This window comes from Eremomyces bilateralis, assembly GCF_010015585.1.
Source record: "Eremomyces bilateralis CBS 781.70 unplaced genomic scaffold P152scaffold_35, whole genome shotgun sequence".
In the NCBI taxonomy this organism is placed as follows: domain Eukaryota; kingdom Fungi; phylum Ascomycota; class Dothideomycetes; order Eremomycetales; family Eremomycetaceae; genus Eremomyces; species Eremomyces bilateralis.
In genome coordinates, this window is record NW_022985101.1 from 97,789 (window position 1) to 123,308 (window position 25,520).

The window sequence follows — 25,520 nt, forward strand, 5'->3', positions numbered from 1 at the left end:
TGCTTCCCTTCCATTTCTAGCGAGATTTTGACGTGAATCCCATACATGTTGTTGAACTGAAGAACTCAACCGCAAAGCTGCGTCCTCGCCAACGAATCTCTCTCTTCTTGACGTTTTGAAACGCCTATTGTACCAACTCCGCGACTTTAATGACCATTAAGTATGCCATTCGCCGCGGTCGCGGTCTTCGGATTCACTGTGCGTTCTAGAGCCACCAACACGTCCGCGACCAGGTCCTCCCCGTCTTCAACACCGCAGCTGACCCGCACCAGATCGTCGAAGACCCCGGCGGCCTCCCTCTGGTCCTTGGGGATGCCCGCATGCGTCATGGCCCCGGGGACCTCGACCAGGCTTTCCACTCCCCCTAAACTCTCGGCCAGCGTGAAGATGCGCGTCTCCCGGCAGAACCGTTCGGCCGCCGCCTGCCCGCCGCGGACCCGGAACGACAGCATGCCACCGCCCAGGCCGGATCGGTGCTGCTTGATCGCGACGCTGCGTTGATGATGCGAGGCTAATCCGGGATAGTTCACGGCGATCACGTGCGGCGACTGTTCCAGCGCCGTGGCGACCATGGTGGCGTTTTTGCTGGCTTCGCGAGCCCGGAGGTGGAGCGTCTTCAGGCCGCGGTGAGCGAGCCAGCAGTCGAATGCGCCAGGAACCGCACCGATCGCGTTCTGAAGGAAGGAGAGCCTCTCGTGGAGGTCGGGCGAATTGAACGCCGCAACGCCCATCAAGACGTCCGAGTGGCCATTGATGTATTTCGTGACGGAATGCACGACGATGTCAGCGCCGTGAAGGAGGGGCTGTTGGATGTACGGGGAAAGGAAGGTATTGTCGACCACGACCAAGATCCCATGGTCGTGTGCGATGCGGGCGACGGCTCGGATATCGACGAGGGACAGCGTCGGGTTAGAAGGCGTCTCGATCCATATGAGCTTCGTGGCCGGTTTAATGAGCGTGGCCACATCAATCTCAATGCTGGGGGAGAACGTCACCGATACCCCGTGGGCCTTGGCGACCTTGGTGAAATATCGATGCGTTCCTCCATACACATCGGAGACGGAGATGACATGGGAACCGGAGGCGAGAGATTGAAGGATGGTCGCGGTGGTGGCACTTCCCGAGGAGAAGGCAAGAGCGTAGCGCGCGGACTCGAGGGCAGCAAGGGCCTTCTCGAAGTTATCGCGATTAGGATTCGAGGACCGAGTGTACTCATACGCTCCCACGGGTTTCCCCACCTCGGTTTGAGCGAAGGTGGTGGATAGAGAGATCTACGGGGCAATGTTATTAGCGCTTGGAATCGGACTGCGTTTGGGACCACACATACCGATTCTATGACCGCTCCAGTCACAGGATCATGGGGCGAGCCAGCATGGACAGCGAGAGTTCCAAACTTGTGAACGGGTGAAGGAGCGCGGGGCGGAGTGTCGATGACATCGTGATCCGGGGCCGTCATGTTGACTGAGCCCAGATGATGGTCGGAAGGCACGCGATGTTTCCAGGAAAGAATCGAACCGGACGTCCAAAGATAAGTATCCAAGCGGGGTTCCGGAACAAAATTGATCTCGATTGGCCGGTGTTTCTATTACTCTATCTTGAAGGGTGTGAAATGGATGTCAATTTTAGGAGTGATGTCAAGGACCGAGGGCTGCGGGGAAACGGCAGTAGTGATATAAAGGAAGTCGGCAGATCACGCAATTGGGGGATTGAGAGAGTAGAACAATGGGAAGTCGATTCCAAGAATGATGATGGTAAGTACTGTCAGTAGTCAATGAACAATGGGAAGTTGGGGACGAAATAAATCGTTTAGTTTGGAGTATTTGACGGTGAATTATGACCTATTCTTATATACCTTCTGTAAGGAGGTAGGATCTACAGCGCCTGTTCGTTGAAGAGCCGCCTGAGACCAAGTGTTGCGGGGTGCAGATCGCCCAACGCCTCAACCAAACCGTCGATGATGCGGACAGCGTGCTAGTTTGTCAGCTACCCGAAAAATTCTGGTTGGTTCCCTTGGCCGGTTCCTACCAAGAATCACTAATCAGCAAATCAGGAAATCAGGAGAGATTTAATAATAGGTAATATCCCAGATTCCAGGATCCAGATTTTAGAATGCCCAGAGTGCTAGAGCAGGTCGTATCTCGGATTTAGTCAGTCGGTGCAACTTCACTCGCCGCGCGGTGTCTCTCCTGTTTACAAATCCGGTGGCGAGCAACGAGAATACGAGATATGTGCGTGATATGTCATCGACCATCGTCATCTCTCAAGGATTCCAGCTGTTCTGTTGGTCTATCGTCGAAATGAGTTCGTCGCCTTGTTGCCTTGAATTAGAAAGCCCTCCGGGGGACGAAATTGAGTTACGTCTCTTGGCATTCCCCCAACCATCACCACCATCACAGGCAGGCCCAATTCGCTCAAAAACAGCACAATACCAAAAAGTATACTCTTTCCCTAACTAAGCAACTACTAGAGGTCTGTTTTGGTGAATTCTCCGCCGCGTTCTGGTTAAGATCGTGGGAACTGTGCATAGGGAAATGCCAAGAAAGGTAACTCAATTTCGTCTCCCCCGGAGGAGCAAAGGGCGCCAGGCGACAAGGCGACAAGGCGACAAGGCGACAAGGCGATGGGTATTGAATCCAGCTTACGACAGGTTCCAAGGACGACGCGCTAATGGATGCATCTTGCACGGCACGTTGCTCTCCATCTCGATCGTGAACATCCATGTCGCGACGGTCCTGTAGCTCAATCTTCTATACAAATTCTATATACCCACCGACCCTGCATTTCCCTTGCCGAGTTACCGTCCTTTCGTGAGCGGCTTGAGGGTCTATTGCTGATGCGCAACTGCTCTCTGTCCATCAAATTGGACCAGCCACAGCGCGCAACGCGCGCATAGACTCGCCATCGCCAGAGGCTCGTCGCGAGTCGCAACCCCCATCCTAGCCATGTCCCAAGTCGAAAGCGAGAATGAGGTGCCCGTACCCACCACGGAGGTGGCCGAGACGACGGAAACGACGGATACCGTCATGAAAGACCAAGATGCCGTTAACGAGTCCCCTGGACAGGCAAACGGAGGCGCATCGATACAAGTGACAGAGCAACAGCCCGGAAGTAGCGCTAGGATGGACACGACCCGAATATCGACCGTGTCGGAGGCCGAGTGGGATGCAATGATCGATGTCCTGAACGCAGTCTATGCCTACCGCATCGACGACGAACACGACCCCTCCAAAGTCTTCCACCGCAAAGTGAACAAGCGCGTCCTCCCCGATTATTATACCGTCATCACCGAGCCCATGGCCCTCAGCACCATCAAAGCGAAGCTTAATACGAAGGAATACAAGTCCTTCGCCGAGTTTGTGCGAGATTTCGCCCTCATTCCCCACAACGCCCAAGTGTACAATCGACCGGATGCTGGCGCCTACCAAGATGCCCTCGTTATCAAGGATGTGATCCAGGATGAATTCCAGAAGTTAGCAGAAAAGGGTGTAATTCCAGCCGATGTAGCTAAGCTGCCGTTTCTTGGAGAGATTCCTCCACCGGACGAAGAAGGGCCAGGGGATGAGGAAGAAGAGGAAGATGACGAAGATGACGAGGAGGAAGAAGAGGACACGGACGATGAAGGCAAGAAGAAACGCCGTCGGGGCGGCCGGGCATCAAAACGGGACAAGGACGATGCCAAAGATGCTGCGGACCCCGACGCCCGGAAGAAACGTGGACGACCACCGCGTGTGGACACCCCTCTAGAGGCGCGGATTAAGGAGATCATCAAAGGCATGCGGAAGTTCAAGAACTCCACGAATCAGATGAAAATCAGCCATTTCGAGCGTCTTCCCGACAAGTCTCAAATGCCCGAATATTTCAATGAGATCAAGCAACCCATGGCAATGGACGTGGTCAAGGTTGGTTGATCCCCGTTCTCCCCTCAGAGGATTCCGCTGACTTATCTTAGAAAAAACTCAAGCGGAAGAAGTATTCTTCCGTTGACCAATTCATGAAGGATGTGGAACTCATGTTCGAGAATGCGAAGATGTACAACCAGGATGAAAGCATCATATATAAGGATGCTGTAGATCTCCAGGGCGAGACTAGAGCATTGGCCGAGCAAGCCAAGAAACGTCCAGATACCGACTTTGTCATGGAAGACGGTAGGTTGCCGATGCCCAACGGCATCTTGCACGGGGGAGAGCTTTGGAAAGTCGGTATGTGTCAACCATCAATCGTGCAAGCAATCCGCAGGCTAACAGATTCAGGCGACTGGGTACATATCCAGAATGCCAACGATGTCACCAAGCCCATCGTTGCCCAGATCTATCGCACCTGGCAAGATGCCGATGGTGACAAGTGGGTGAACGCTTGCTGGTACTATCGCCCGGAGCAGACCGTCCATCGATTTGACAAACACTTCTTCGAGAATGAGGTGGTGAAAACGGGTCAGTATCGGGATCATCGGATCGATGAGGTTGTCGATCGATGCTTTGTGATGTTCTTCACTCGCTACAACAAGGGACGCCCTCGCAACTTCCCGCCTGACAAAGAGATCTATGTTTGCGAAGCTCGATACAACGAAGAGAAGCACAAGATGAACAAAATCAAGACATGGGCTAGCTGCTTGCCGGACGAGGTTCGCGACAAAGACTATGAGATGGATTTGTTTGAACAGCCGAAACGGATGAAGAAAATACCCAGTCCAATAGTGTATATGCTCAAAGACGATGCAAAGGAGACCGATGACCTCCCCAAACCGACCTGGGGTGCAGAGAATGCACCACCAAAAATTGGAGCTGTGCACAAACGGCCACGGGACCCAAAGGTGAGGTCAATGGAGGACTAAAAGTTATTCAATGCTGATAATTCTAGGATTCACCACCTCCCGAACCGACACCATCCCCACCACCTCCTGCGCCTCCACAAACTGTACAGCGACCTACGACGGCAACACATCCAACACCCGCTGGCTATCGGGATCAAAGCGACTTCATGAATGCAGCCGGTCATCCCGGCTCCGCCATTGGCACCTCACCCTCTCAGCGTCCTCCCGCGCATGCTTACTCGGCCAGCCAGTACGGACAACATCCTCCGGTTTCTCCAGCTCCCCCACGCACCAACACCCCAGCCCACGGCGCCGCCTTCCAACCCTCGCCAATAACCCCTGGACCGCACCCGGTGGCGTACACTGGCCCCACGCCTATCGCTCAAGCCGCTCATCATCCCCATCCCGCCCCACAAAATTTCCCCACGTCCCACACCGTTACCCCAGCGACACATGGTCATCCACAAGTCTACCCGGCACCACAGGGCGTCGGCTCTCGTCCGACGTACCCGGTGCAGCCGCCCAGTGGCCAAGGGCATCTCGGCTACAAAGCACCGACGATCGATGTGTACCACTTAGATGACCGCGCGAACTCGTCGGTTCCTCCCGAGATCCGCAAGCAGTTCCACACGGACCGCCAGGGTCGAATCCTCTTCTACGCAGCGCCACCCGCGCAGACCGAACCGACGGATGGAGTCAAAGGCATTCACGGAGGCAAGATCTTGGGACACGGCGCGCGGTATCTCGCGGCCAAAGCGGAGCGAGAGAAGAAACTTTTGGCAAAGCGAAAACTGGAAGGATCGAACGGGCAGGGATCACCGCCGAATAAAAAAAATCGAACGGGGTCGAACGAGGCGGACGGTGATCGATGGAGCAAGGATGTCCAAGACCTCATGAATCAGGCGCTCGGACTCTGGGGCCAACAGATTCTAGACGGGATGATTTCCGATATGAAGCACCGGTATGGCGAAAGCAGGTGGCAAGGTGGATTGCAGGAGGAACTGAGCCGGGTGGCAGGGCTGCAGGAAAAGAGAATGGAGCTAGTGGAGGGACGGGAGACGGCTTGAGAATACGTCTTTACTCTAGAAGGGCATTCCAGAATCAGAGCGTTTCCTTTCCTTGACGTTCCGTCCCCAGACCGCGACACTCCAACCTCGTTTTCCGGTCTGATTAGGATAGTACGGTGTCATAAAAGGATTATGGCTGGCTTCTGGGGCTGATCACGTTCATATGGAGGCGGTCGTTCGGGATTCCCCTGGACTCGGTCATATTATGACGAGCTTAGGTGTCCACGTCATTTGCAAAGGTGTGTCCGCGGTTCGGGCCATGTGGAGGAGACACCGACAGGGAGTTATGGTAGCAGTAATACTTCAATATATTGGAAGCAAGCGGTGGCACAAGATATGACACATCATGGTATGCAATCCTTAGTTCGATGGTTGATTCATGAGTACACAGGCTGCTCGTAGCTAGAGAGAACGGAGACGACAAGAGTCAATCAGAATTGAGCAAGATGTAGGTTTGATTTCAGATTAAGTGATGTTACACTCGTCCAGCCGAACCTCTTCGCCTGGATGAAGAGGCAGAGTCGCAGAGGGAAGGGGAGCACTGGACTGGCCGGTATAGGTATGGCTGAGACGTGTACCTGACTAATTGGCCGTACCTGCAGAGGATTTGCATTGTTGCATGAATCTCCTTGACCTCACCATCAGATTGAGCAATCCGAGCGTGTTGTCGACGACATCCGATCCCAATTGGAAGGCGAAAGACGGATTCGGATTCGCCAGAACAGGGAGAGTATTGTCCCTTATTGCGTGATAGCGAGAGGAGATAAGGTGATCGGAGTACCCGTAAGGCGCTCTGACGTCGATCTGCCCAATTCTCTAGCGGCGATCACACAATTGGGCTGGCTTCGGGAATCGGATCGACGTGAGACGGTGCAGATGTATCGGTGAGGGAGGGAGGGATAGATTTCGGTACCGTGACGGTCAAGTCAGTAACTTCAGAGTCCAGACTGCAGAAGTTACGATACGGCGTCAGTAGCCTTGTAGATCATTACTCGGATGGACCGACGGCAAAGTCGATTACCAAATGCGGCATTCTTTGCTTTTTCCACTGGAGCCATAGAACCGGCATTATTCAACATTCGACAGCGATATGACCAGCATCGGATTGCAACAGCCATTCAACGGCGATGGAAGGTTTGGACTTTGAGGGATGGAATCGCCATAGAAGCGCCACGTTAGTTGTTCCCTGTAGCACACAATCGGGTCTCTATCTCGTTATTGGCGGGTTTTCATGTTTCAGGGACCCGTTACTGGTAGTGACTGGTAGCTCCGATATCCGGACGTTCCATTTCGCGTGTAGAACTGCAATCCTTCAGGAATCACCCGATAATCTTGGGGAAACTCCCCTTGTTTCGCTGGCTCATCCTACTGGTCATCTTATGTATCTTACTCGTCTCAGTCATCATTCTTTCCGAACCCCTTCCCGAAATTCCTAACATCATCCTGTCACGTCCTCACGTCTTCGCCGTATACCTAAATGAATGGCTTCAGGTCGCAAACTGTATTTGTCCTTTATTCCGAGTATTTATTAAATAATCCCTTTGTACCTATCCTTCGGCTGACTTCAATCTGCATACCACCGTAATATACCTCACGGTAATTACCTGTAGTACCTTTCCTGGCAAGTGGGACGTTTCCTTCATTTCCCACATCCCGACTTTTCCAACTCCAGCCGATTGGAAACGACACCGCCGGAATATTTTACACCTCCCACCTACTACGGCCCTCGCACTAAAATATTCAATTCGCTTTCTCCATTTCTCCAGTTCTCCAGTTCTCCATTTCTCCATTCTCCCATTCTACTTTCCTCTTTATTATTATAAATAGTCTCCGTACTTCCTTAGGCGCGACTTTCCGTTTCCTTCTCTCGCAGTCACTGAACCACTGAACACCTGCAGGATCCACCGCCAGACTGCACATATTAGATCCCTTAAGGACCTGCGCGGACCCGGATTCTACTTCAGTCCCATTCGATTTCCGTTCTGCTTCACCGCCTACGGACGTTGCAGCCGTCTTCCTGCCCTCTTAACTCTCCCACTCTGCTCCTTGGACTTCTCACCTTGGTTCCCTCCGTCAAACCTGTGTCAATTCGACACCCAGTTATCTTCGCATAACATAGAAAGAGCACGGACTACCTATTGTGGAATAATTCACTGCATCAATCGGAAACCGGACTATTGCACTCGTCGACAGTGTCGCGTGCTTCGATTGCTCCCCTTCTCCCACGAGACGACTGGTCGTGTGACCTCGCCACCGCCTAGTCTTTGTCTCAAATTCCATCTTTAGTTCTGCCCTATACGGACCTCTGTCTTTTCCAAGAATTTCAAACTCCTTCCTTGGCTCTTCAGAGGTGGCTTGCAGTCTAGACCCAAGTTTGTAGGTGTTTGTCAAAGCAAATTCACCCCGAGCACTCCTGTGTCCCCCAGCAATAATGGCCCCTCACGCCGAATCTCCGCCTCTACCAGAGAGCTCATGGGCAGAAAATGGTCCCGCATATCTGCCATCGGAGCACACGGAAGCGGTCAAGCCCAATATTCTCTATATCATGGCCGATCAGTTGGCTGCACCACTCCTTCGGATGCATGATGCAAAGTCACCCATTATTACCCCCCACCTCGACTCCCTCGCAGAGTCGGGTGTTGTCTTCGACAGCGCGTACTGCAACTCTCCGCTCTGCGCGCCGTCACGGTTCTGCATGGTCACAGGCCAGTTGCCTTCCAAGATCGGCGCTTACGACAACGCTTCCTTCCTACCCTCAGATGTCCCCACCTTCGCCCACATGCTCCGTGGCGAGGGGTACGAGACAACCCTAGCTGGAAAGGTGAGTTCGCAACCACTTCTTGGTCCTGGTGTTACGACTAACCTGATAATCCGTAGATGCACTTCATCGGCCCAGATCAGTTGCATGGCTTTGAAAATCGGCTCACACCAGACATCTATCCGGCCGATTTCGGCTGGGCAGTGAATTGGGATAACCCGGAGGAGCGCCTTGAATGGTACCACAATATGAGCTCCGTCTATCAAGCAGGACCGTGCGTTCGAAGCAACCAACTGGACTATGACGAGGAAGTGATGCATAAGGTTAGTTGCAATGCCCCCGATTCTGGGAGGTTTTCCGTACGCTAGGCAGAGGGCTTCCTTGACAGCTACTGAGTGCATCCAATAATTATTGCCCAAGCCTGGAAGCATGCTGTCAAGATCATGCATCCTAGTCCATGGCATGGAGCTGATGGATCATGCCCTCTGTTTCTTACGCAATCTCAGGATTGTACTCGTGCGTTGTGGGAATTTACTAATTTTTTTTCGATAGTCCACGCAGTATCTATACGACTATGTTCGTCAGGGAAAGTCACAAAGGCCGTTCTCTCTGACGGTCTCTCTCACTCATCCTCATGATCCATACGCAATATCCAAGGATCTGTGGGATCTTTACGAAGACGTTGACATTCCGATGCCGGAGGTTGTCATACCCCAGGACCAGCAAGACCCCCACAGCACTCGTCTGCTCAAGTGCATTGATGCCTGGGACAACGACATTCCGGAAGAGGCGGTCAAGCGGGCTCGACGAGCGTATTACGCCGCATGCACCTACGTCGACAACCAGATCGGCAAGCTTCTCCGCATCTTAAAAGAGTGCAGCCTCGACAAGAACACCGTGGTTATCTTTTCCGGTGATCACGGCGACATGCTCGGCGAGCGAGGGCTGTGGTACAAGATGAACTGGTTCGAAATGAGCTCCCGCGTTCCCTTGGTCATCAACTACCCGCCCCGCTTCAACCATCGCCGAGTGAAGGAATCGGTCAGCACCCTGGACTTGCCGTTCACGCTACTGGAACTCGTGGCTGGCCCGAAAGCAGTCCAGAAGTGGGCAGCCCTGTCTCCCATAGACGGCCGGAGCATATACCCTGCGCTCGTGGGTCGACCGGTGGCCGATGAGGTGATCGGAGAGTATATGGGCGAGGGTGCCATCACTCCCGTCGTGATGATCCGCCGCGGGAAGTGGAAGTACGTGGCCTCCCTCATCGACCCTCCGCAACTCTACAACCTTGCCGACGACCCGCACGAGTTGACCAACTTCGCGAACGCCGCGAACACCACCGTGGAGAGTAAGACCGTGGCCGCGAGCTTCGAGGAGGAAGTTCGATCACGCTGGGATCTGCCAAAGGTCCACCAACGCGTCCTCCTGAAGCAGCGGGAACGCAGACTGATCTGGAATGCACTGAGGAAAGGCAAATTCCAGTCTTGGGACTTCGAGGGGGAAGGCGGGGGGCAGCAACAGTAAGCTCTCCATGAATCGTTTGTCAGGTCGCTTTCATCTAACGGAACCAGGTATATCCGTTCCAATATCCCTCTCGACGACCTAGAACTCCGTGCCCGGTATCCGCCAGTGGATGATAAAGGCAAGACTCTCATCGTGGCCGTCCCGCATGGGCAGGCCGGGGCCCAGAATGAGTAACGCTCTACGATTGTTGACTCCTTCCATGGGATGTCCGCCATGAGAGGTTGCTTCTCTTACCTACGTCTATCTTTTGCCGAACTTCGGTACCCACCCTATTTTTGGCCGAGCGTTTACCTGTCCCGGGTCCATTTGTTGACGAGCTTTTGATTTTGGCGCTCCGGAATCAGCGGGGATGAAAGCGTATGATTTTATCCATTATTTGTATTCGAGGTTATCCTACAGGTTATTTGCGAGGAGTTGGCGGCGAGTCGCACCAAATAGCTCATAGTTGCATTCTCTGGAGATCGATAGGTCAGAAATATAGGTTCAGTGAATGGGAGCAGTTCTCAAACACAAATCCAGAGCGTGTAGTGGCATATTTTGACGCGGATGAACGCAGCTTCGAGCACCACAGATGAATCGTTTTGAAATCATGATCCAGCTGGGAGACGAAATTACTGGTCTTGAAGTATATTCCTAAGGTGTCGAAATCTCGGAATCATTACTTTCTTTCACCATACGGAGTAGAAGGAATCGGCTATACCTGGTGAAGCATATTCCTGGCCGTCTAAAACCCGGAATCGTTATTTTCTTTCCCCATCCGGAGTGCAGGAAATCGGTGGTGAAACATATCCCCAGGGGCGTGGAAAGCTCTCAACCGTTAATATATGCAAGCAGATTCCATGGATGCCACTTGGATTTATGATGCCAGAGGTGTCTCTCCCTGAAGCACTTCCCTCTCATCTGTTTGTTCTTTAAGCACTACTTCTCATCTGTTTCTTCTCCAAGCACTTCCCCTATCCGTTTCTTCCTCAAGCGCTTCCCTTACCTGGTTCTTCCCCAAGTACTTCCTCTTATATGTTTCTTCCCCAAGCACTTCTCTCATTCATTTCTTCTCCAAGCACTTCCTCTATCCGGTTCTCCCTTAACTGCCTCATTACCTGTATTCACCTCGGCATTGTCAAGTACTGAGGCTACAACAAATAATGGCAAGCCCTCGGCTGTCATCAGGGCACGACATTCATTCATAATCTATGGCTTAAAGGACCACGAGCACTTTGTAGACCAGGCGAAGTGCATGGAACGGGCCCAAGACGGGACAAACCGAGTTCGGCCATATTCTGACCAGGTCACCAGCGTCACTCATGTAATGACTAGAGAGATACTTGGATAGAGAACAGACTCAAAAGCGGTCATAGAAGAATTTTGTTCCGAGCTTCACCTGGATTATATTAACGCAGGCCTATTTGCCTTCACTAGGCCTTCAGGGGTAGCAATACGGGACTTCCGAGGCTAGCATGGCTTTTGGAAACGCTTTTAAATCGGAATTAGATATTGATTTCATGGCCCCATGTTAGGAGAAGGGATAGGTGCCTTAGACAACTAATCGGAGGTAATGAGCCAGCAAGTACTAAGCGCTCCCGACATTCTCTGAAGATCCATGGTACCTCAATGGCTATATATAACTTACATATACATCGAAGCTGGAGCGCATGGGAGATGATGAATGGGCTCCTGGACTTCAACATGGGAAGAGATGCTTGAGGGGCCACAACGAGCATCAGGAAAGAGTTGAGGGGAAAATGGACGAGAATGCACGAGCAAAGGCCGGTCAAGGTCTTAGACACAGATTGTCAGGGCAATGAAGATAAACCACTTCAGACCAGATATAGCAGAACAGGAAGTAATCAATATTATACCAAACATTGACCTATTGTGTATCACAGATAATGAGGAATAATGCAAGGTTTGAAAGAGAGGAAGACAGCATCAGTTTGCTGTGTTCATTGCTGAGGTAGCCGCGAATAAAAATAAACTTTTGATTCTTCATGACCCGGGTATCATCCGATCCGATTGAACGCCAATGCTGCCAGAATTCGCCAAAGAATGTTGCTATCATGTCTTCTTGATCAAATCCCGATCATCTCATGCGACATCCATCTCTGTGGATTTCGGATCTTCCAGCATCTCGACACCCTTCCCATTATCGACGAAGAGCCCTGCAGCGGCATCGGCTTCCTTATGGCCGTACGGTTTCTCTCTCAATTGTCGGACTCTGTTGGGATGTTAGATGATGCGTTGGGTTGGGCTGAACGGGTCACGGCACCTTTTCTTGTGTGGTTTTCCCTTGATATGCGACAAGAAGTTCGGCTCACTCTCGAACCATTTGGCGCATTCTGTGCAGTAGTGCTGGCCCAGGCCCGGGAGATCCTCGACGGCTTTGGTGTCTTTATATAGGCGAAGATGATTCGGGTCGTGGAGGTCGCTGTAGGCTTGATCGATATCGCGGGTATAGCGACGGGTCTTCTTTTTGGACTCGGAACCGCGAATGGCAGGCATTTTGCACGGCGGGGATCAATAGAGAACGGATTAATGATATGTAGGCGTAACTGATATGTTGGGACTTGGGTGGGGGAAGAATAAAAAATCACAAGATAGCAGGGGTGGGGGCGATCGTCACGTGCAGATGCCGGTTGGAGGGGAGATGATCGATTGCTCATGGGCACAATCCTCGGCGATCACTTATTATGATTGCTAGGCAATTTCCTGAGGTCGGGTCAACTAAATGTCGGGTCAACTAATGTCGGGTCAACGGGTAGGAAATGGCCGAATAGCAGTTAGCCTGGATGGGATCCTAGTATCATGAGGGAAAAAAAAAAAGAGGCTCGCTTGTGGTGGGCCGAGTATATGGTACATCCGGGGGTAGTAGAAATTGATGATCGTGAAAGCATATTCCCGGGGGGGGCCGGCAACCCTCGATGGTTGGGTACTGATGCCGTTTTAAAAATATAGTATTGGCCTTGTATGATTCTTTGAGTTTCACCGAGTCAGTACAATTCTCCGTTCTCTGTAGAGGACCTCCAAGTTGAAGGACGATAAAATCTTCAAATCTGGCACCGCGAGATGGCTAAGGATGATGCAACCCAGTCAGGAAGGAACGACAGGAATGCGGGAATGGTGAAGCGCCTGCTCCCGAGGATGTCCGCATTCGCAGCCAATCACGGCCAAGATGATAATCCATGTCATCCTTCCTGCCTTATCGACGCCTTGACGCCTATCGACGTCAATTCTCTTCTCATCCATCTCTCGGCTCTTCTGTTTCTTGATTCTTCTCCTCCATCTTCCCTTCATTGACATCACCGTGCCTCTCCCCTCTCTTCTCCCTCTATCCTCCCACATATTGCCCAACCATCGCTTTGGTTGTGCTGGTGATTTGATGCTCCTCTTCTCCTACCGATTCTCCAATTGAAAACCACTGCTGAAGTCCGTCATCATGTTCGCTGCTGCGAGGTTGGCGTCCCGCCGTTCGGTACGTACCCCCTCCAAAACGCCACTCGACCCAATGCATCTAGACTAACCCTTCTGTTCTCTATACAGCTCGGACGGCGGACGTTCGCTACCGTCGGCGACTCGCCTCTCTCCAGGAAGGTCGAAATGACCAATTGGGAGAAGGGTCACTACATCAATTACCAGAAGATGAGCGAGAATCTGGGAATCGTCCGTAGCCGTCTCAACAAGCCGTTGACGCTGACGGAGAAGATTCTGTAAGCATAGTCGCTTGATGCTTCATTCATTTTGCTACGTTCGATGGACTGACTCCCAAAAAGCTATTCTCATCTTGACGACCCCCATGGCGCCGAACTCGAGCGAGGAAAGTCTTATCTGAAGCTTCGTCCCGATCGCGTCGCCTGTCAGGATGCTACCGCGCAGATGGCCCTTCTGCAGTTCATGTCTGCCGGCATGCCCTCGGTTGCCACACCAAGCACTGTCCACTGCGATCACTTGATCGAAGCCCAGGTTGGCGGCCCCACGGACTTAGCTCGTGCTAAGGACATAAACAAGGAAGTGTACGACTTCCTTGCCACCTCATGCGCGAAGTACAACATCGGTTTCTGGAGACCCGGCTCCGGTATCATCCATCAGATCATCCTAGAGAACTACGCGTTCCCTGGCGCCCTCCTGATCGGTACTGACTCTCACACACCCAATGCGGGAGGCCTTGGCATGCTCGCTGTTGGTGTGGGCGGTGCGGATGCAGTTGACGTGATGGCGGATCTTCCCTGGGAGCTCAAAGCTCCAAAGGTCATTGGTGTGCGCTTGACAGGTGAACTGTCTGGCTGGACAGCTCCGAAAGACATTATCTTGAAGGTTGCTGGTATTCTAACCGTCAAGGGCGGGACTGGTGCGATAGTAGAGTACTTCGGACCAGGTACTGAAAGTTTGTCTTGTACAGGAGTACGCTTCCCCCTCACCCTGTTTTCTTTATTTATTTCCAATCTAACACAAGCTAGATGGCCACGATATGCAATATGGGGTCAGTCTTCCTTTAAAATCCCAGAGAATCATATTCGCTCTCTGATTTTAGACCCGGGGGAGTCATATCTACCCTCTCATTTCAGACCCCCGGGGAGTCACATCCGCCCTCTCATTTTAGACCCGGGGACTCATATCCACCTCTCATTTCACAATTGCTAACATCTGGGTTTTTCTAGTGCTGAAATTGGTGCTACCACGTCCGTGTTCCCATTCAACGACCGCATGTACGACTACCTTGCAGCCACCAAGCGCAAGGAGATCGGTGACTTTTCTCGAGTGTACGCGAAGGAACTTCGCGAGGATGAGGGTGCCGAGTATGACCAGTTAATCGAGATTAACCTCTCGGAGCTGGAGCCGCATATTAACGGACCGTTCACACCGGATCTGGCCACTCCCATCAGCAAGTTTAAAGACGCCGTTAAGGAGAATGGATGGCCCGAGGAACTCAAGGTGGGGTTGATCGGATCTTGCACGAACTCCTCCTACGAGGATATGTCTCGCGCTGCATCCATCGCCGAAGACGCCATGGCCCATGGACTGAAGACCAAGTCTATTTTCACCGTTACCCCCGGATCCGAGCAAATCCGCGCAACCATTGCTCGCGACGGTCAGTTGAAGACGTTCGAAGAGTACGGTGGCATGGTGCTCGCCAACGCTTGCGGACCGTGCATTGGCCAGTGGGACCGTAAGGACGTCAAGAAGGGAGAGCCGAACTCCATTGTCTCGTCCTACAACCGAAACTTCACCGGAAGGAACGACGCCAATCCTGCGACCCACGCTTTCGTCACCTCTCCCGACCTTGTCGTTGCCATGACCGTTGCCGGCACCCTTAACTTCAACCCTTTGACTGATAAGCTGAAGGACAAGGATGGCAACGAGTTCTTGCTGAAGCCCCCGACTGGACTCGGTCTTCCGACTCAAGGGTTCGATGCCGGCGAGGACACCTACCAAGCACCTCCTGCGGATCGATCCTCCGTGCAGGTTGCTGTGTCCCCGACCTCCGACCGCCTTCAGATTTTGGAACCCTTCCAGGCCTGGAATGGCAAGGACGCTACGGACCTGCCAATTTTGATCAAGGCCCAGGGCAAGACGACTACCGACCACATCTCAAGTAGGTTGATTTCATGTTGTGAAGGTAACTCGTGTCTAACCATGCATTTTAGTGGCTGGACCATGGCTCAAATATCGTGGCCATCTCGACAACATCTCGAACAACATGTTGATTGGCGCAATTAACTCGGAGAACGGCGAAGCGAACAAGGTCAAGAACGCCACAACCGGCGAATATGGCGCGGTTCCCGATGTCGCCCGAGACTACAAGAAGAAGGGCATTCCGTGGGTCGTTATTGGCGACTGGAACTACGGCGAGGGCAGTTCCCGAGAGCATGCCGCGTTGGAGCCTAGACATTTGGGAGGTTTGGCGATCATCACGCGAAGCTTTGCTCGTATTGTATGTTCCCTGGCTCTATTTCGGTGATCTTCCCCCTTGCTAACACTACACAGCACGAGACCAACTTGAAGAAGCAGGGAATGCTGCCGCTCACCTTTGCCGACCCCGCTGACTACGACCGCATCCAACCCGAGGATAAGGTCGACCTGCTGTGCACGGAACTTGCCGTTGGAAAGCCCATGACGCTCCGCGTGAAGCCCAAGGACGGACAGTCGTTCGACGTGAAGTTGCAGCAAACCTTCAACGAGGGACAGATCGAGTGGTTCAAGAACGGAAGTGCGCTGAACACGATGGCCAAGGCGGCGAAATAGACGGGTCGCCTCGGCGAGACTGGAATTTTCGACGATGAAAAATATGGGAATTTCTCATGAACCTAGACATCCCGGAATTTGACATAGGTAGCACATGAGGATGGAGGGATGAGGGGGTGGAGGGGATGTGTGGATATGTACATTGATCACGCGCGTATTTGCTCCGGTTATTTGTACGGGTTGGTTTTGAAATTTGTACCGCTTCACTGAACATATATTTTCACAGTGACCGATAACGCCATGTCGTGTAGCCGCTGATGGATACCTATGACACTGCAGTCTACTATCCTAATAAGAACCCATGATCCCAACCATAAGATCACACCGCCGATCCTACCGTCACCCCTGAAGCCGTGGAAGGGAGAACACCGAATCTCCCATATGTTTTTTGATCGAGTGAAACGTAATGGGGAAGGCGTCTCAGCAGGTCCAACTTGTCCTCCAAAAACCGGACGATACCGTCCGGCGGTAGAAGAAAGCGGATGTAGTTCAATCCCCCTGTGCAACGTTAGTGTACGGTTCCCGATTCGTCGGCGACGTGGAATCTCACAAAGGTAACCCATCCCCGCTCCGCAGAGGTGCCCTAGCAGGGAAGTATTCGGAACGATGAAGGTGACGACGACGACCATGATCAATGGCGTGGTCCATGTCGGGATCGAGTAGGGCCCGACGCTGAAGTTCGGGTTGACGCGGTGGGTCTTCATCGCCTCGCTTGCCAGCAGGAGGAAGATCCAGATGCTGGAACCCATGACGCTGGAGTCGAGCCGGAGAAGCTTCTCGAGGAGGACGTAGACGGCGCCCGGGAAGGTGGAAAAGGCTGATAAGACGATCAGCAATGTTTCGATTTGTGGTTTCGAAGGAGACTTACGACCGCTGAAGAGGATCAGAGCATTCAGACTGCCATGCTCAGCCTCGAAGCGCTCCAGGAGCGGAGTCAAGGCAAGGAGATTGAGAATGATGTGGAAGAGGTTGACATGGAGAAGAGGATAGGTGCTCAGACGGTGGACTGCCAGGTTGCGACGAGGTTAGATATCGCGGACAATCGAATGGAGAGGCGAGTACGTACGGGTGGCCAAATTGACCTTGCTAGGAGTGAGTGCTCCCCAAGGCGGAATCCATGGTAGCAAGATACTTAAGAAGAAAAGCGCGACAATGAGGAACAAGACCAGGCGGGTGACGATGGGCAATCGGACGAGATATGATCGTATTCGAACCGGATTGATCGATGTGTATATGGGTGCCATGGTGTGTGAATCGGCTAGTTAACAGCCATACAATGCCCCTATTCCGTGGCTGTAGAGAGTATCTATAACCGATTCCGGAGATGCAGCAATTGCGCCTCTACTCGACGAACGCGCGTGGATGGACGAGGAGTTCGGATATGTGCGGGCTGGGGATCGGCGTCGGCGACCGAATTCTCCCTGAACGCTTGGGACCGGTAAAGGTAAGCAGGAGACGAGAATCGTAAGAGTCAAAGATACATTATACGGGACAAGCAAATGTCCGGGGATGGATATCCGATGTTTAGTTATTACCAAATGGTGTAGACGGGAACATCAACGAGATGACTTGGGAAGTGCGACGGATGGGACCCTGAAGACTTTGGTTCCTGCAGGGATCGCGAGTCGCGTGCTAATTAATACCATAGTAGACTTAATCGTACACGTGTAAGGGGAATTATCCATTCATCAGGGACGACGTACGGAGTATATCTCGGGGGTATGCGATTACCTGAAAGTACAGTACGGTAAGTAAATACGGACGTACCTAAGATGGATTGATACATATATTCCGTACTCGAACCACACTATGTCCCTCCGTCTGCCATTATCTTCTATTGTCTTGTCCCGAATCCATGCATGACTATAGCGGGACGTCCAATCGTACCTCGTTCTCCTCCGCTTGTACTCCGTCTACGAAATCCTAAGCAGGTCAAGGTGAATTCAATGCAGGCGTCCTAAAGAGCCTGCTATCTCAACATCATGTCCGGACTAGGTTGGTGTGCTCCTTTCGCGTTTTCAGCCACGTGGAGCAATCGCTGAATGATATCTCTCTAGGCTCAGCACTCCTCCGACTCCGAAAGGACGACCGAATACTGCATCTCGCTCCCTTAATATCCTCCATATGCGTGGTCTTCGGGATCCTGTGGCTGCTCCTCCTGCCTCTGGACGAGTACTCGAGAAACACCTACATCTCCGAAAACGCGCTTCTGCCCGGACAAGTCCATACCTACTTTGGAGGGAGCGAGCATAATGTGTTCCGCGCGTTCCGCCAGGAAGTGGCTGCGTTAGGGGAGGTCTCAGAAGCAGAACGGTCCGCAAAGCTCGAGGAACTACTTCTCTCTTCGGGACTCAAGGTTGCCCGGCAGCGATATCATTACCCTGGTGTCGACGGATCCTCGGGAGAAAACGTGTACGCCATCCTCCAGGCCCCACGAGGGGATGCTACCGAAGCGATCGTCCTCATTGGAGCATGGACGAATACAGACGAGATTCTGAACCAGAGTGGGGTTGCGCTGGTCTTAACCTTAGCGCGATACTTCAAGAGATGGTCGCTCTGGTCAAAGGATGTGATCTTCCTCATTTCGGGGGACAGCACCGCCGGACCGCAAGCATGGGTCGATGCGTACCACGATGCCCACGACCATCGGTATGTGGAATCGCTGACCTTGAAGAGCGGAGCGCTTCAAGGGGCCATCGCCGTCGACTACCCGGCCGGTCCTTGGGGACATCGTTTCGACAAGCTTCACATCGTATACGATGGGGTCAATGGGCAGCTTCCGAATTTGGATTTGATCAATACTGCAGTGTCCGTCTCCACCGGCCAAATGGGTGTCAACGTCGCCTTTCAGCATATGTGGTCCCACGAGGACCGATATAAGGACCGACTCTCCACCATGCTCCGGGGTATGGTACGTCAAGGGTTGGGGCATGCATCAGGTCCGCACAGCGCCTTCATGCCGTATCATGTTGATGCCATTACATTCCAGACGGTCGGGGATGGGTGGCATGATGAAATGTCGCTTGGACGGACTCTGGAGAGCATGTTTCGGAGTCTCAACAATCTACTCGAGCACCTCCACCAGAGTTTCTTCTTCTATCTTCTAATGGCGCCGAAACGATTCGTCAGTATTGGGACGTACCTCCCCAGCGCAATGGCGGTGGCAGGGAGTTTCACCGTCATGTCGTTCGCGCTGTGGGTAAAGAGTGGGAGGATCCAACAGGACGAAACCGAATCTAAAAATCCCGTTTCTCAAAGTGAGAAGCCCCCAGCAGAGAAGACCTCACGACCGATGAAGATAGATCCGAAAGACCCTCGGTCAGTGCCCGGCACAAGGAATGGCACTCGCAAGATCTTCTCTCCTCTGATCGTGCTCGTTGCTATCCACGGCTTAGGCCTGGTTCCGCTTTATTTGTTTAACTCTCTTGAGCCACAGGTATGTAACAGCGTCCACGAAACCGTGTTCTCTTGACTAATCCTGGATTTAGACACTATCATCCGCGTTCCAACTCTTCACCGTCATCACCCTACCTCTTCCCATCATCGTCGCGTTCATCGTCGCAAAAATAGATCCGGCCCCGCTGCAAACTCTATACATCTTCCACTCCGTGTCTCTTCTCGCGCATGGAATGGCCCTTTCGGCTCTTGCCACTCTCAACTTCTCGCTGTCACTGTTCGTGGGGTGCATTACGTCTCCGCTATCATTCTTGCGACCTTTACCCAGGCACGCGCTTGTGGCCGGATGCGCCTTGACCTTTTGGATGGTCCTGTCCCCAATGACCGTCCTTCTGGCCGGCGCATGGATGTGGAACGCCGAGATTGGGGGTCCGCAAGGCATTCAGGGATTACTTCAGCAAGCGGCGTTTGGTTGGAAAGTCCACGGATTATGGACGCCAGTTGTGGTATGGCTGGTGTGGTGGCCGGCCTGGTGTGTTGGAGGAGTTGTCAGTGCATCGTCGATGTTTTTGCCTGCTTAGACTCCCATCCAAAAGGTAGACGTGAATTCACTCAACTAATGGAAAACAACAATGGTATCTAGTGTTCATTGGCAACAGACCCTGTCAATCCATGCATCTACTGACCCGCCTGGTGAATGAGAAATGGAACTTCAAATGACGCCGATGCTAGACATGCTTCCTTTTGAATAGCTCACGCTGCCCACACGTCCTTCCCAACGCCTTCAATCCAGGTCCCCAGCCTATTCACACTGGCATCCCAATCCTTCAATCGATGTCGGATGCCTTCGATCTGATCCATGTCAAGCACCTTCGGCTGAACCCAGTTGATCCGCGCGACTTCATCGACCTGATCAATCGACCCTCTCAGCAGGCCAAGGCTTAAGGCTTTCATGATCAGATGCTCAATACGGTCGGGTGAAACCTTGGTTTCGTTGGATATGGCCGCAAACGTCATCGCTCGATCTTGCGGTGGTCGTCGGAAGACCGCCTCCGTCAGAGCCGAAAGCGATAGCTTCTCATATAGGAAATCCTTGTGTGGTTGCAAGACCGCATTCTTGGAGATGTTCGACTGGAGGACGTCAAAGGCTTGAAGATCGCCGCGGTTGAATGCGAACATTAGGTCTCGCAACCAGCTCTCCTCCGTGTCCTTCAGCGAATCGACGATGGGGTGTAGAAGAAGTTCGCCGAAATTGTAGATCTGGTCGGAATCTAGTGCGCTAATTCCGAGGTCGTATGCTCGAGATTTCTTGTCAGCCTTCGAGATCGCGTCGATGTCGATGCAGGAGAGGTATAGCAGTGACGTTCGGTAGTACATCGTGCTGTTGTTCACATGCTATGACGAGTTAGTTGGACCGTAGCGGCATCTCGTGAATAACTCTGCACTGACCTTCCAGTAGGTTGAGTAAACCTCGTAGTAGAAGGCGCGTATCGTGTTGTGCATATCATCCTGTGCATCCAGTATTGACTGGCACCGGTCCAGAATCTTTTTGGCATCGCCATCAAGCCCTTTCTTCAACTGTGTGTTTGCAAGCGAGCTTAATGCATAAACAAGCGCGTCCTGGGATGAAGGCTTGTCGACCTCGTCGGCGATGTTCTGGATGAATTTGACGTTCTCGTCGACATCTGGACCAAGTTAGTAATAGAAAACGAGGCATCGGCTCAGCCGTCACCTTGTATCTCGTTCTGGGCAAACAGTCCAAGCTCCACGTATCGTGTCGGACTGATCTTGCTTTTGAAATCCGATATGAACTGGTTGAAGAGGCGTAATCTGAAGGGCTGGGACTCTGGCTTTTGGAAGAATGCGATCAGTGACATGGTGAGTTCGTGCCACAGCTTCCTTTCCCAGAAGTCCTCAAACTCCAAGAAGTGCACTTGGAGCTCATCCGGAGCCTCCTCTCGGAGGTCCCCGAGGAGGTTCGCAATTACGTCCGTTTCCATAGCCATGGAGGGAGATGTTGGGACGAGTGGAGGGGCGAACCAGGCTCGGAGGAAAGGGGAAAAGATGCTGTCAGGTTCGACAGAAGGAGTTCTAGAGGGTGAAAGTGAGTGTGTGAAATGGAAAAGTGTCTGGAGGCAGGACTAATCACGATGGACAAATGTTGAGTTTCTATTCCCAAGCCGGATGAGAGCTTGACGGAGTTTGAGAGCTTGAGTGAGCAAGTAGAGGTGAGGACATCAAAGGGTGTCTGCCTAAAAGCCTGAGGCACTTTTTACTTTTCTGCCTCAGGCATAAAGATCTTGATGCGACCCACCGTGTTTGCAGCTCCAGCAACGCTGAACGACACAGAAGACCTCAATCCATCGTCAAGCTCATCATCAATGTACCATTAGTTGCATCCTCAGCCGCATGGTGCTCCTCGAATCGAACGTCCGCCTCAATATCCGCTGCTGCTAACCAATTGGGGCCCGATATGTCTTCTATCGCGCTGAGGCGCTCCAATGGTTCGCAATTGGAGACGCTGAAGCACATCAGTTCGCAATGCCGACGGGTCGCTCCTCGACAATCTCGGCGCGGCATCCAAGATGTTCAAATCACAAGGACGGGGAAGCCCATTCTCAACCTTAGCGGAGGACGGTATGTTCACCCTGAACTATTATATGATGGTCGGAGCTAATGATGTACTGCTAGATCGTCACTTGGAGGTATCGAATTCAACTCTGCCCCCGCCAACACTTCACTTGACTGACCCCTCGTTAGGCCACACAGCAACCGTGTTCGGAGCAACCGGGTTCTTGGGAAGATACATCGTGAATCGATTGGGTGGGTTGTCTAGTCCATACGATGGCTTTCGGTTGCTGACAGAGGATAGCCCGGACCGGATGTACCGTCATAGTTCCGTTTCGCGACCCCATGGAGCGACGACATTTGAAGGTTTCCGGAGATCTCGGCCGTGTGAACTTCATTGTAGGTGCGCAGCTCACGATCATAACATGCGCTGATAGCGACTAGGAGTTCGATCTCCGTAACTTGGACTCTATCGACGAGAGTGTAAGACACTCGAACATGGTCTATAACCTCATCGGCCGTGACTATCCCACCAAGTGCGTAAATCCGAGCTTGGTGTAAGGCTTTCGCTAATCAGGCCAGAAACTATGATCTGGAGGACATCCATGTGACGGGAGCCGCACGGATTGCTGAGGCCGTCGCTAAGTATGATGTGGACCGTTTCGTGCACGTTTCATCGTTCAATGCCGACAAGGCTTCCCCATCGGAATTTTTCAGGACCAAGGTTCGATGGCTCGTCTATGCTGTACTTTCCATCACTGACAAGAATTAGGCTCAAGGCGAGGAGGTGGTTCGAAATATATTTCCCGAGACCACCATTGTCCGACCTGCTCCGATGTTCGGCTACGAAGATAAATTGTTGAATACGCTCGCGAGTGTTACCAACCTTTTCACGTCAAACTCCATGCAGCAGAAGTTTTGGCCCGTCCACGTACGTGCTGATCAACCGTTGCCATGATACCCCCTAACGCTTCCAGGCAATTGATGTTGGCATGGCCCTCGAAAAGATGATCCATGATGACACAACCACCGCCGAGACTTATGAGCTGTACGGTCCAAAGGAATATTCGATGGAGGGATTGGCCGAGCTCGTTGACAAGGAAATCGTCAAGAAACGCCGCCACATCAACGTTCCGAAGGCTGTAATGAAACCAATCTCGGACATCCTGAACCGATTGATATGGTGGCCAGTTGGATGTGGTGACATGGTCGAAAGAGAATTTATTGATCAAGTCATCGATCCAAATGCGAAGACATTCAATGACCTTGGAATCGAGCCCTCCGAAGTCAAAGACCTGACGTATCGATATCTCGTAAGTTTCGGTTCAATCATTGCGTCGTATGTGGTTAACAATTTTTAGCTCGAGTATCGAAGCTCATCTTATTACGACCTTCCTCCAATGACCGAGAAAGAGCATAGTGAAGAGCGGAAGTACTTGCACGTCGTCGACGATCGGTGATTTACAAGGAATAAAGGAATCGTGCACGACGGAATTCGTTTTGTAAATAAATTAGCGGCGCGGGACACATGGAGCTAGTATGCCACATAGAAACCGAACATTGAACTAGAGAATTCAATCATCTAGCACTACAACATCCAGTTGGTGAGTGAGCGCATCGATATTCGAGCGCTGTGTGACGGCTGCTTCCTTCTTCCGTTCTCTGTACAGTTTGCCCATCTTCTCCATGACCTCGCCATGAGTTAGGTTGGAATGCTCTGCTTTCAACCTCCGGAAATTCTCCTTGACGAAAAGCTGGTACTCTGACACCTTTCCAGACGCGGCCCTTGGAACCGGCTTGGTTTGAACCAAGCGTGCTTTGCAGATTCCGCACGAATGCCGATTGATGTCGACCGACTTCGACTGCCGCTTGTATTCATAGCCACATTCAACGCATTCCCAGATATACTTGTAGCTGATTTCATACGAGTGCTTGGTCGTGACGATGATGTTCTGGTCGCGAAAAGCTTTGGAACACTGGGATCCCCTTGAGGAGGTTAGCGATCCAACCCTATCCTATAGCGTGTTTTCTAGATTCTAGTTCACTTACCAGTATTTGAACTCCTTTCCATGAGGGTTGTTCTTGACACCACTAACCATGTAGGTCGCTAGATGACAGAACTCGTGGGCAACGACGTTCCTCAGCCGATCTACAGCTCATCAGTATGTCATGAAGCGGCTTTTGGGGTTTTATTTGGGTTCTATACCTGCATCATCGATGACTTTCTCGGCAAGTTCAATACTCGCGACATGTCTCTCCTCTGTCTCTTCTCCTCTAGAAATCTTGTTCTTGTCCAAATCCTTCCTCCAACGCGCCCGACCAGCGGTTACCTGCAGGTTCTTGCTCCAGACAATTTTGACACCCCCTGTCGCCTTTGTTTTTGCTGCAATCTTGCCAGCACAGATCTTGTCGTCAAGTTCCTGCAGCCATTGCTCTGCAAGACGGTGTTTGATCAGGTCGAATGCACGACGAGCTGCCCTCTGCGGGTCTTGTTTATGAGGCGACTTTTTCGGAGACGGGGGATCAAGTCCACCGGCGTTGATGTCGACGATTAACGGTTGAGAAGGGTTTCCGTTCTCACCTACGTGAAGGAAGTTGGGAAGTGTCATCCCCATTCTCTTTCGAGGTGAAAGGAGGGGTTTCTGCGGCGAATGTAAATCATTCCAGTCGTTGGTATCTGCTTGCTCCCAGAATTCATCCATGCTTGGTCGATGGGGGGTTGGTGGTATTCGGTTGGTCTTTGAGGGAGATTTAAGCCGTGACTTGGTCGGACTTTGCGGCGGAGAGGGTGTACGAGGTCGGATTGCTTGGTTTTCATTACATGTGTCGGAACCACTGTGAATGCTGCGGGCATCATGGGGATGTCCAGGGCCCTTCAAGTTCAACTTTGGATCCCCTGTTACGGAAGAGTTTTGATCCATGGAGAAAGAAGAATCGTCTGAGATAGAGCCAATGGATCCAGTCTCTCCAATGTATTCCGATGCTGTGTCTGACTCTGCTATGTCCGACTCCGCCTGGGGCCTGTTCAATGTCCTGGCAATGTCCCGTAGCTGCCTCCGTGAACCCCTGGTGGGGTTGCATTGGTCAAAATCGTGCTTCTGTGACCTTTTGTAGGGGCTCTTGATCCAGGTCGGCCTTGGGTTCTTCGCTGACCAGAATTCAA

At 52.2% G+C, this 25,520-nt stretch overlaps 10 protein-coding genes across 10 annotated transcripts; 5 read left to right on the forward strand and 5 right to left on the reverse strand.

The window, feature by feature from the left end:
• Positions 1-185: 185 nt before the first annotated feature.
• P152DRAFT_383566 (cystathionine gamma-lyase-like protein) lies at positions 186-1,456 on the reverse strand (the record flags this gene model as incomplete). The annotated part of the gene is made up of 2 exons (XM_033675784.1): positions 186-1,271; positions 1,328-1,456. Coding segments are annotated over 2 exons (1,215 nt in total), but the record flags the coding sequence as incomplete, so codon positions are not given.
• Positions 1,457-2,699: 1,243 nt separating this feature from the next.
• On the forward strand, positions 2,700-5,959 carry P152DRAFT_218751 (Bromodomain-containing protein). Its single transcript, XM_033674470.1, has 4 exons — positions 2,700-3,899; positions 3,950-4,199; positions 4,251-4,810; positions 4,858-5,959. The coding sequence occupies exons 1-4, from the start codon at positions 2,943-2,945 to the stop codon at positions 5,875-5,877; spliced, it is 2,787 nt and encodes a 928-aa protein (XP_033530121.1). The 5' UTR covers positions 2,700-2,942; the 3' UTR covers positions 5,878-5,959.
• Positions 5,960-7,949: 1,990 nt separating this feature from the next.
• Positions 7,950-10,426, forward strand: P152DRAFT_218592 (choline-sulfatase). The gene is made up of 4 exons (XM_033674469.1): positions 7,950-8,698; positions 8,755-8,958; positions 9,188-10,155; positions 10,207-10,426. The coding sequence occupies exons 1-4, from the start codon at positions 8,309-8,311 to the stop codon at positions 10,331-10,333; spliced, it is 1,689 nt and encodes a 562-aa protein (XP_033530122.1). The 5' UTR covers positions 7,950-8,308; the 3' UTR covers positions 10,334-10,426.
• A 1,815-nt stretch (positions 10,427-12,241) lies between these two features.
• On the reverse strand, positions 12,242-12,655 carry P152DRAFT_477281 (zinc finger-containing protein; the record flags this gene model as incomplete). Its single annotated transcript, XM_033681571.1, has 2 exons — positions 12,242-12,371; positions 12,423-12,655. The coding sequence occupies 2 exons, from the start codon at positions 12,653-12,655 to the stop codon at positions 12,242-12,244; spliced, it is 363 nt and encodes a 120-aa protein (XP_033530123.1).
• A 788-nt stretch (positions 12,656-13,443) lies between these two features.
• Positions 13,444-16,771, forward strand: P152DRAFT_462490 (mitochondrial aconitate hydratase). Its single transcript, XM_033680362.1, has 7 exons — positions 13,444-13,625; positions 13,694-13,860; positions 13,924-14,551; positions 14,608-14,630; positions 14,809-15,743; positions 15,796-16,082; positions 16,136-16,771. Exons 1-7 carry the CDS (start codon positions 13,590-13,592, stop codon positions 16,391-16,393), a joined length of 2,334 nt encoding a protein of 777 aa, XP_033530124.1. The 5' UTR covers positions 13,444-13,589; the 3' UTR covers positions 16,394-16,771.
• On the reverse strand, positions 16,713-18,110 carry P152DRAFT_443767 (uncharacterized protein; the record flags this gene model as incomplete). The annotated part of the gene is made up of 4 exons (XM_033677787.1): positions 17,460-18,110; positions 17,262-17,399; positions 16,944-17,210; positions 16,713-16,891 (listed from the first exon to the last, which is right to left on the reverse strand). The coding sequence occupies exons 1-4, from the start codon at positions 17,635-17,637 to the stop codon at positions 16,713-16,715; spliced, it is 762 nt and encodes a 253-aa protein (XP_033530125.1). The 5' UTR covers positions 17,638-18,110.
• P152DRAFT_462491 (Glycosylphosphatidylinositol:protein transamidase complex, GAA1 component) lies at positions 18,071-20,413 on the forward strand. Its single transcript, XM_033680363.1, has 3 exons — positions 18,071-18,388; positions 18,451-19,829; positions 19,882-20,413. Exons 1-3 carry the CDS (start codon positions 18,376-18,378, stop codon positions 20,368-20,370), a joined length of 1,881 nt encoding a protein of 626 aa, XP_033530126.1. The 5' UTR covers positions 18,071-18,375; the 3' UTR covers positions 20,371-20,413.
• P152DRAFT_462492 (uncharacterized protein) lies at positions 20,352-22,000 on the reverse strand. Its single transcript, XM_033680364.1, has 3 exons — positions 21,522-22,000; positions 21,239-21,474; positions 20,352-21,184 (listed from the first exon to the last, which is right to left on the reverse strand). The coding sequence occupies exons 1-3, from the start codon at positions 21,793-21,795 to the stop codon at positions 20,543-20,545; spliced, it is 1,152 nt and encodes a 383-aa protein (XP_033530127.1). The 5' UTR covers positions 21,796-22,000; the 3' UTR covers positions 20,352-20,542.
• Positions 22,001-22,340: 340 nt separating this feature from the next.
• Positions 22,341-23,880, forward strand: P152DRAFT_462494 (putative NADH-ubiquinone oxidoreductase 39 kDa subunit). Its single transcript, XM_033680365.1, has 8 exons — positions 22,341-22,426; positions 22,481-22,612; positions 22,662-22,756; positions 22,802-22,893; positions 22,940-23,081; positions 23,130-23,288; positions 23,335-23,670; positions 23,719-23,880. The coding sequence occupies exons 3-8, from the start codon at positions 22,703-22,705 to the stop codon at positions 23,815-23,817; spliced, it is 882 nt and encodes a 293-aa protein (XP_033530128.1). The 5' UTR covers positions 22,341-22,426; positions 22,481-22,612; positions 22,662-22,702; the 3' UTR covers positions 23,818-23,880.
• Positions 23,881-23,931: 51 nt separating this feature from the next.
• On the reverse strand, positions 23,932-24,966 carry P152DRAFT_405397 (uncharacterized protein; the record flags this gene model as incomplete). The annotated part of the gene is made up of 3 exons (XM_033676811.1): positions 23,932-24,343; positions 24,407-24,506; positions 24,564-24,966. 3 exons carry the CDS (start codon positions 24,964-24,966, stop codon positions 23,932-23,934), a joined length of 915 nt encoding a protein of 304 aa, XP_033530129.1.
• Positions 24,967-25,520: the final 554 nt, after the last annotated feature.